Source organism: Hemiscyllium ocellatum, chromosome 1 (assembly GCF_020745735.1).
Source record: "Hemiscyllium ocellatum isolate sHemOce1 chromosome 1, sHemOce1.pat.X.cur, whole genome shotgun sequence".
NCBI lineage: Eukaryota > Metazoa > Chordata > Chondrichthyes > Orectolobiformes > Hemiscylliidae > Hemiscyllium > Hemiscyllium ocellatum.
The window spans coordinates 46,638,238-46,648,700 of NC_083401.1; the positions used below are offsets into that span (position 1 = coordinate 46,638,238).

Here is a 10,463-nt window from a genome sequence, read left to right on the forward strand (position 1 = left end):
TTCTCAAGCTACTGTTTCCCTTTGCAGCAAATGTGGGAATGACTGCAGTAGCAGAGTGGGACTCATGGAAACATTGAAAATAAGAGGTGTAGGTCACTTGAGCCTGCTCTGCCATTCACTATGATCATGGCTGATCATCTAACTCAATACCCTGTTCCTGCTTTCTTTCCATTGGACCTAAAAACTATAACCAACTCCTTAAAAATGGAGTAGCCTCAAACACATTTTCCAGCAAAGAACTCCAAAAGTTCACCACTCTGGATGAATAAATTCCTTACCTCAGTTCTAAATGCATTACCCTGTATTCTTAGGCCATTGGTTCCGAATTGCATAGTCATTGAGAATATCCTTTCCCTGTCAAAATTCTGTTAGAATGTTGCAGGTTTCCACAACAACCCTTCCCTTATTGTCTTACTCCACTGAAGGTAGTTCTAATCAATCCAGTCTCTCTTTTTACATCAGTCCTGCCACTCCAGAAATCAGTCTGAGAAACCTATGTTGCACTCCACCACAGCCAGAATATTCTCCCTCAAATAAAGAACACCAATACTGCAAACAATATTCAGCTGTGTTCTTACCAAAGTCCTGTATAAGCACAGCAAGTCATTCCTGTTCCCATACTTGAACAGCCTCACCTGAAGAGCAACAAACCATTTGTCGTCTTCAGTGCCTGCTACATCTGCATGCTTACTGTTAGCAACCAGCATACAAGGACACCCTGGACTCATTGCAACCCACTAAACTAACACCATTCAGATAATAATCAGCCTTCCTGCCTTTGCTACCAAAGTGGATAACCTCACATTATACGCCAACAACCATGCATTTTCCACTCAATTCTTCGAATCAGATTGAAGACATTTGCATCATCGCTGCAGTTTACATTCCCATCCAGATTTGTCATTTGCATGCTACTGGAAAGATGTTGTTAAACATTAAAGGGTTCAGAAAAAATTTATAAGGATGTTGCTAGAGTTGGAGGGAGAGGTCTCGAGAACGTTAGAGGCTGAATGGTGACTTTATTGCGGTTTATAAAATTATGAGAAGCATGGATGGGCGAACAGTCACTCCAGTCTTTTCCCCAGGGTAGGGGAGTCCAAGGTAGTGGGCACAGGTTTAAGGTGAGAGGGGTAAGATTTAAAAGGGACCCAAGGAGCAACGTTTGGAATGATCTGCCAGAGGATGTGGTGGAGGCTGGTACAATTACAGCACTTAAAAGGTATTTGGATGGCTATGTGAATAGAAAGGGTTTAGATAGATGTGAGCAGCATGGTGGTTCAGTGGTTAGCACTGCTGCCTCACAGCACCAGGGACCTGGGTTCAATTCCAGCCTCAGGTGACTGTCTGTGTGGAGTTCCTACCCAGTGTCAGCGTGGGTTTCCTACGGGTGCTCCAGTTTCCTCTCAGTCCAAAGATTGCAAGTTAGGATATTGGCCGTGTTAAATTGCCCATACATGTTCAGGGATGTGTACGTTAGGTCCTGATGAAGGGCTTACGCCCAAAATGTCGATTCTCCGACTCCGCAGATGCTGCCTGACCTGCTGTGCTTTTCCAGCACCACACACAACTCTCATCTGCAGTCCTTACTTTCTCCCTGTGTAGGTTAGGTGCATTAGTCAGAAAAAACGTAGAGTGATGGGGTGGGGGAAGTGAGTCGGGGTGGGTTACTCTGGGGAGGGTTGGTGTAGACTTGTTGGGCCAAGTGGCCTGTTTCCATACTGTGGAGATTCCATGATTCTAAATGGGACTAGTTTAAGTTAGGCTATCTGGTCAGCATGGGCAAGTTGGACTGATGGTCTGTTTCCATGCTGTACATACCTATGACTGTATAGATATTACATTCAATTCCCTCATCTAAATCATTTATATTGTGAATTGCTAGGATCCAAGCACCAGTGTTCCTTCAAGTTCTCTTTACACCTTTCTGGGCCTCCAAGGTCCATGTGTGGCAGAGAATTCTGGAATTAATATCACAATTAGCATGCAAAAGCTAATTGCAGTGTGTGGATGCATAGCTTAAGGCAATGCTGCGAAGCACTGACCCCTGCAGTATCGCACTCGTCATTGACTGCCCCTTGGAAAAAGGCTCATTTATTCCAACTTTGTTTCTTGGCTGCTGCTAAGTCCTTTATGCAGGTCAGTACATTACATCCAATTTCATACTAATCTCTTATGTGGTTCCTTAATAAAACACCAACTGATGCGCACAGTTGCCCATCCTCTTACAAGATAGAAGGATTCTGCAATCAAACATCAGTTACTGGGAAATTAACCCTTAATATTATTCCACTGTGCTTGCAGATTTTTCTGAAGTACACATCTCCCCCCCTCTACCTGATTGCCATTTGTTTTGACCCCCACTCAAGATAAATACCATTTTTTTCGTAGATACTATCAGTTCGGACCACCAGACTCGAAACGTAAAATCTGCTTTCCCTCCACGGATGCTGCCAGATCTGCTGAGGCCGCTTACTTGCGGAACGCTTCAGAGCTCCTCTATATTGGTGAGACAGGCCGCTTACTTGCGGAACGCTTCAGAGAACACCTCCGGGCCGCCCGTACCAACCAACCCAATCACCCCGTGGCTCAACACTTTAACTCCCCCTCCCACTCCACCGAGGACATGCAGGTCCTTGGACTCCTCCACCGGCAGAACACAACTACACGACGGCTGGAGGAGGAGCGCCTCATCTTCCGCCTGGGAACCCTCCAACCACAAGGTATGAATTCAGATTTCTCCAGTTTCCTCATTTCCCCTCCCCCCACCTTGTCTCAGTTGGTTCCCTCAACTCAGCACCGCCCTCCTAACCTGCAATCCTCCTCCTGACCTCTCCGCCCCCACCCCACTCCGGCCTATCACCCTCACCTTGACCTCCTTCCACCTATCCCACCTCCATCGCCCCTCCCCCTAGTCCCTCCTCCCTACCTTTTATCTCAGCCTGCTTGGCTCTCTCTCTCTTATTCCTGATGAAGGGCTTATGCTCGAAACGTCGAATTCTCTATTCCTGAGATGCTGCCTGGCCTGCTGTGCTTTGACCAGCAACACATTTGCAGCTGAGATCTCCAGCATCTGCAGACCTCATTTTTTACTGCTGAGTTTCCCCAGCGATTTCAGTTTTTGTTTCAGATTCCCAGCATCCAGAGCTTTTTCTTATATTATCACACCACTATTTGTTGTTCTAGAACACATTCACTGATACAATATACGGTGCACCATTGTACTGTGATGTCTTAGAGAGCACCAATAAATTAACCATTGCGCTGTCTCCACCGTTAAGTTACTTAATTACCGATATGGATGAGGTCTTCGCATTCCTACTGCAACCTCCGTCACTGTAACAGCCAACACACCAGGTCTCCCTGCTCAGTACCTCTTGGCAGCACAAAGCTCCCGGTCCAGATCAGGGGCAGAGACAGAGACAGTACCACCTCCTGCCGCCAACACTCCCGGCTGACGAGATACAACAGACAGCTAGGCCGCAAAGCCTTGGGCCGACCCTGAGTGAGGGGCGGAAGACGGCGCAGCAGTCGCACCTAATCTTTTCCACTGCACTGCTCTCGGCGGGGAGGCGGGGTGGGGGTAGATCGGGGAGGGGTCCACCGCGGTCACTCACCCTTTCATGGTGAACTTCACCACCGTTAACCTGCAGCCGGCGTTGGTCAACTCGGGCTGAAACTCGGCGTCGGCCGCCACCACCTTCACCCTCATCCTCAGTGAAGTGCGTTGTTGTATCGAGTCGACCAGGACCGGCTCCCGGTGCAACCCAGGCCCTCGCTCGTATTGTTTGCGAAAACAAGGCAGAAAAATCGGAATTTTAATTAAAAACCAAAAGACACTTTAAATCAGTCGGTCCGTTCCCGACCCACACACAGAAATGATCTCCACCGACACTGCCCACGGTGGATTGGTAACTCCCGCCCACCTCGCCTTCCGCCGCGCCCATTGGACGACAGCCTCCAATCACCAGCCGCGGCATCGCCGGGTTCCCCGCGCCGATTGGTACAGGCGGTTGCCCGTCAGGGTCCGCCGGACACTCAGCCACGCCCCTTTCCCGTGCGTCATCGGCCGTCTCCGTATTGGCCCCCCCCCTCCTCCCCTCAGCCACACTTTGCTAAGTCATGGCGCAGAGTGTTCACCGAATAGGCCGAGAGGGCCTGCACTCGGGCTTTTCCGGATCTGTCGGACGGTGGAGATGTACTGCCTGTCCCCGGAAAGGTGTGGCGGAGGCATGTTCAATTGAAGTGCTTTAGAGGGACCATTCGGACCTGGGAGTATCGGGAAGGCGGGAATGTGGCAACTTGGTCTTGGTGCACCTTAAGTGACCCAGTGTGGGTACGACGGGCGGAATGGCCACCTTCTGTAACACTGTCTCCGCTCCCACAAACTTATTATACACCGAGGCCATTCCAGTGCCAACTGCCATCTTTATTGTTTTAAAATGCGGCTGTCCAATCGCAAAACAAACTGAAATGCTGTGGCGGCTGCGTCGTATGTTGACGGCTGAAGCGGTTAAAGTTTTAATCCGTTAAGGGAATATGGGGGAAATACAGGAAAGTGGAGTTGAGGGTGACCAAGTCAGCCATGATCTCAGTACATCTCAAGTGCGTGGCTTACTTATGTTTCTATTTAATCATATTTTAATAGAGTCAATTAAGTGTACAGAATGGAAACAGACTCTTCAGTTCAACTCATCCATGCTGACCAGATATGCTAAATAAATCTAGTTCCATTTGGCCCATATCCCTCTAAAACATGGAACTAGTGAAAACTGTAGTTGCTAGGAAGTCAATAAAATGTGGAGCTGCAGCAACCAAGCTAGCAGGAGAGTCAACATTTTGAGCAGAGCCCTTCATCAGGACTTTATCAACACCCCATTTCCCTCTAAACCCTTTCTATTCATATACCAATCCAGATACCTTCTCAAATGTTGTCATTATACCAATCTTCACAACTTCCTCTGCAGTTCATGCTGCACATGGACAGCAGTGAATGGAGGGGTGCGTAGGTAACATGATTTTATTTTAAATTAGGAATAATCCTCGGCACAACATCGTGGGCTGAAGGGCCTGTTCTGTGCCGTGCTTTTCTGTGTTCTATGTTACCATTAAGTGTATAAATCCTACCTTGATTTGCCTTTCCAAAATGCAGCACCTCACTTCAACTGAACTTCATCTGCCATTCCTTGGCCCATCTGATCAAGATCACATTCTTCTCTGAGGTAAACTTCTTTGCTGTCCAGTATACCACTAATTTTGGTGTCATCTGCAAACTTACTAACCATATCTCCTATGTTCACATACAAACCATTTACATAAATGATGAAAAGCAAAGATGAAAGAGAAAAAGTAAAACCTGAAATGATTGATTATACTGGTGCTTCAATTTGAGGTACAGTGTACGAGTTAAATCAGACCAGTGTGCATCAATTGAAAGTTTTATCGGTTCTTCATTCTGCACTGAAAGTAGAATGACCAGTGAAATGTTTGGTGGCAAATAGGAGATATGTAAATGAAGGAGACAAAAGGACGTCTTAAAAAAAGACTGGCAAGTCACTGTGTTGAATGGCTATTCAGAAATGGACAGGAAGAAGCATAAGTCATGCTTCACATTTCTCTGTGGACAAAAAACACAGTTCAACATTAATAGTTTTTCAGGCTTTTGGGTCACCATCCCATGTAACAACCTATTCAAAATCTCCCCACCTTATCCCAGGCCCAGCCCTCCCGTTCCACTCTGCCTCCTGACCTTCCCGCATATCAATTCCACTCTTCCCACTTACCACTTACCAATTTCATTCACCTCCTACCTGCATCCACCTACCTTTCCCCCAGCCCCATCTCCCTCCTGTATTAATTTCTCAGCCCTTTCCCTTCTCCCCAGTCCTGATGAGTCTTGCCTGAAATATCAACTCTCCTGCTCTTCTAGTTCCACTTGACCTACTGTGCTTTCTTCAGCTCCACATTTCATCAACTCTAACTTTCCAGTATTTGCAGTCCTCACTATATCCAAGTAAAAGTTCAAATGTATATTAGGACAAACCAGAGTTACAGCAGTGAGATTTTGGTGTGAAACTGCTAACAATAACAAGATCGCTAACTTTCACACCAAGGAGTTTATTGATTAGGTGGATTTCAATTGGCAAAAGTTAGTTGTCCACTTAAATGCCATTGCCAGTCATTTCAGAATAAACAGCTCTGCAGTAAGACAAAGAGATAGGAATTCTTGGGAATAATGGCTGAACATTTTAAAATCAGTACACAGTCAGAGCAGACAATAGAAGCTGAAAATAATTTACCTTAGCCCAAATACAGCTGAGAGAAATGAAAACTGAGCTGGAGTTAAGAGACGTACAGCACGGAAACAGACCCTTCAGTCCAACCAGATATTCTAAATTAATCTTTTGCCAGCATTTAGCTAATTTCCCTCTAAACTCTCTTCATATACCCATAGAGATGTCTTTTAAATGTTGTAATTGTACCATCACCTCCTCTGGCAGCTGATTCCATAAACATAGCTACAACATTTTATGTGTAAAAGTTGCCTCGTAGGTACCTTTTAAATCTTTCCCCTCTCACCTTAAAGCTATGCCCTCTGGTTTTGAACTCCCGATCGTGGGGAAAAGAGCTTGACTTTTCACCCCAGCCATGCTCCTCATGATTTTATAAACCTCTATAAGGTCATCCCTCAGCCACCGACATGTTAGGGAAAATAGTACCAGCCTATTCAGCCTCTCCCTATAGCTCCAAGCCTGGTGACATCCTTGTAATCTTTTTCCTTTTTCAGGGAGGTTAGAATAGCATGCAGTGTTCCAAAAGTGGCCTAAACAATATCCTGTACAGCCACAACATGACCTCCCAACTCCTGTACTCAATGCACAGACAAAGGCAAGCATACCAAATGCCTTCTTCAGTACCCTGTTTCCTAAGACTCCACTTTCAAGAAACTATGAATCTGCAACCTAAGGTCTCCTTGTTCAGCAACACTCCCCAGGACCTTACCATTAAGTGAATAATTCCTGCCTTGATTTGCCCTAGCAAAATGCAGCATCTCACATTTATCTAAGTTAAGCTCTATCTGCGACTCCTTGGCCCATTTACCCTGCTGATCAAGGTCCCGTTCTATTCTGAGTTAACCTTCGCAGTCAACTACTCCACTAGTTTGTGTGCGGCATGGTGGCACAGTGGTTAGCACTGCTGTCTCACAGCGCCTGAGACCCGGGTTCAATTCCCAACTCAGGCGACTGACTGTGTGGAGTTTGCACGTTCTTCCTGTGTCTGCGTGGGTTTCCTCCGGGTGCTCCGGTTTCCTCCCACAGTCCAAAGATGTGCGGGTCAGGTGAATTGGCCATGCTAAATTGCCCGTAGTGTTAGGTAAGGGGTAAATGTAGGGGTATGGGTGGGTTGCGCTTCGGCGGGTCGGTGTGGACTTGTTGGGCCGAAGGGCCTGTTTCCACACTAGTAATCTAATCTAATCTAATTTTGATGTACCAACTGACTAACCATCCCTCTTATATTAAATGACAAAAAACAGTGGACCCATCACGAATACCTGTGGCACACTGAAGGTCGCATGCCTTCAGTCTGAAAAGTAACCTTCCACCACCACCCTATATCTTCCAATTTCAAGCCAATTTTGTATTCAAATTGCTTGTTCTCTCTGTATTCCATGTGATCTAACATTGCTAACTAGTCTAACTATGGAGAGTTCAACCCTGTTGAATGCTTTACTGAAGTCTATATAGACAACATGTAGCCATCATCAAGCTTGTCACTTCTTCAAAAAACTCAAGTTAGTGTGACTCGATTTCCCACACGCAAAGTCATGTTGACTATCCCCAAATACGTGTAGATTCGTCCAAATACGTCCTTGCCTTTCCAAATACATGTAGATTCAGTCCCTCAGAAATCCTTCCAACAACTTACCCACTACTGACATCAGGCTCACTAGCCTATAGTTCCTTGGCTTTTCTTTCCCACCTTTCTTAAATTATGTTACCATATTAGCCAACCGCTAGTCTTCCGGCACCTCACCTGTTACTGTCAATGATGTAAGTATTTTTTCAAGGGCACCAACAATCACTTCCCTAGCTTCCCACAAGGTTCTACAGTACACCTAATAAAGTTCTGGGAATTTCTCCACCATTGAGCATTTTAAGACATCCAGCATATCCTTTTCTGTAATATGGACACTTTTCAAGATGGCAAACCTTCAAAGGAAAACAGGAGCAAAAACTGAGGGAAGCAGGGTAAGCTTAGAGAAAAAGGTAAGAAGTATTAGCCAAAGCAAGTTACAAGTCCAGGAAGGGACAAGCAAGAGGAGAAAGAGTGCACCTGGGATTTCCAGTCACAGAGGTTGTAGTTGGAGCTGCAAGCATAGATAATGAAGCTGCTAAAGAATCTTATTCTGCCCAATATAGTCAAAACCTCCGTCACCGCAAACCAGTCTGAAAGCCCTAAAATTCATCAAATAAGTTCCCAAATTAGAAAAGGCAGACATAGGATGTGTCCTAGACCAACTGAGGTTACCACAAAGGACTTCTTCTCAACCTCTCCCTTCAACTGAGCTGGTTAAACCTAAAAACAGATCAATCTTATGATCCAGTAGGACTTTCAAAACTTAAAGTGTAGAAACTGCCATTCCCTATTCAGATTAGCTGCCAAGAAATTTGATCCCAAATCCTGATTGACGATGACTAGACCTAGGGTAACTACAATTGGCTAACATTGTCACCAAATAATAAAATAATCCCTCAAAGAAGTTTACACTGAATAAGCTTCGGACTTTTTCGAAGTGATGGATGAACCAACTATGTGAAGTTATTTCAACTGAATAAAACCATGACTCTGCTGTCAGATCAGAAATCTCAGATACTCCAATAATCTGAGCACCTTTTAACAACAAGTATGTTTGGCATACTTGTTCTAATACGTTATCATTGCCTTGAAACTAAGGGATCAACATTGGTTTAAACTTGTTAAGCCTGAGTCATAGGGAAGGAAGACAAGCCTGTGGAGGGAAATGAGAACAGACACTAATGAAACCAAAAGAGAAAATGCTGGAAAATCTCAGCAGGTCTGGCAGCATCTGTAACGAGAGAAAAGAGCTGACGTTTTGAGTCTAACTGACCCTTTGTCAAAAAGACTAATGAGATTAGCTTTAAGTGAATGTCACAGCTGCATACCAAGTGCTTCCTTTTTGTTCTCTGAACTAAGATTTTATATAAATGGTATGAAGATCTTATAAATTTTCAACTGGTTAATATTTTAAAAACAACTCATGGTACACATCTGACATAATTAAGATAAAAGGTTAACAAAAACAAAAAAATTGCTGACACTGGAAATTTGAAACAACAAATAAAATGTGCTGGAGAAACTCAGCAGGTCCAGCTGCATCTATAGAGAGAAAGATGTTTTGAGTCCAATGGCTCGTCATCAGAACTATTGGTAACATTTCAACACAGGGTAAATGGTTAATTTATTGTATAAGTATTGTGAACGTCACACAAGTAACAAGTGGTAAAGTTACTGACTAAAATAACTTTACTAATATACAGATTGAATAATTTAAAGTAAGTGAGTTTTGAGAAAATTTAAAGTAAGTCAAGATAAAAGTTACATATGAAAACAAAAATAAGATTCATTTACGATATACTTTCAGACCAGTCTTGTTTAAAGATATTCTTTATGAGTTGGCCAAATTCAAACTTGAAGTTAGATTCAGCATTCGTAGTGCTTCTGCCTTCAAATAGTTGAAGGTTGATCTCATTGATGGACCAGGGAGCAGATCAGATCCTTGAAGTGAGTTCAGACTCTTTTGTTTCACTTCACAGCACTGGACTCTTACCAGCCTACTTCAGTATTACAGCAGTTTCACTATTTTATTTTGTTCTAGTTACTTGCCTCTGTCTTCCTGTTGATAAGCAATTCTTGTTTCACAATGTCTCTCCAATGGTGTGTGTAATGATTGTAATGCGGTCAGCCAGGTGGACCTCAAAGAATAAAAGTTCCCTGATTATTGATTCCCTGCTATCTGGTCCAATCAGGGAGCCCAGGCTGACAGATAAAAAGAGAAGCGTCACACAGCATTGCCCTCTTTGATGTGAAGGGCACTGCTTGTCACTGGCCACTCGGGTGTTTTCCTATTTTTCCTGGTGGTGGAAATTAAATAAAGATTTGTGCACTTTGTGTTTCTCACTGTGTCTCACACCTGCACACACACACCATGGGTGCTGGGGAAAATAAGCACTACCGCAGTTAGGCGGTAGTGTGGGGAAAAAAAAAGAAAAAGAGAAGCGTGCCCAGGTGTCTCTGGAGAAGGAGCACGCTGTGTCCGGCAACACCCTTGAGCTGTTCAGGGAGAGATGGGCACCACAGGGAATGGAGTGCATTATTTCTCCCTCCAACTCTCTTTTGATTTAATCCCTGCCCTCCCCTTCACTGTTTGATCACACAGCATTGCC

General features: G+C 44.6%; 1 protein-coding gene across 1 annotated transcript in view; it reads right to left on the reverse strand.

Moving 5' to 3' along the window:
• txnl1 (thioredoxin-like 1) overlaps positions 1-3,914 on the reverse strand; it is a 36,000-nt gene extending 32,086 nt beyond the window's left edge. The window contains exon 1 of the mRNA XM_060829110.1: positions 3,615-3,914. Within this exon, the coding sequence (XP_060685093.1) occupies positions 3,615-3,709 (95 nt within the window). The 5' untranslated portion in view covers positions 3,710-3,914. The remainder of the gene's footprint in view (positions 1-3,614) is intronic.
• Positions 3,915-10,463: the final 6,549 nt, after the last annotated feature.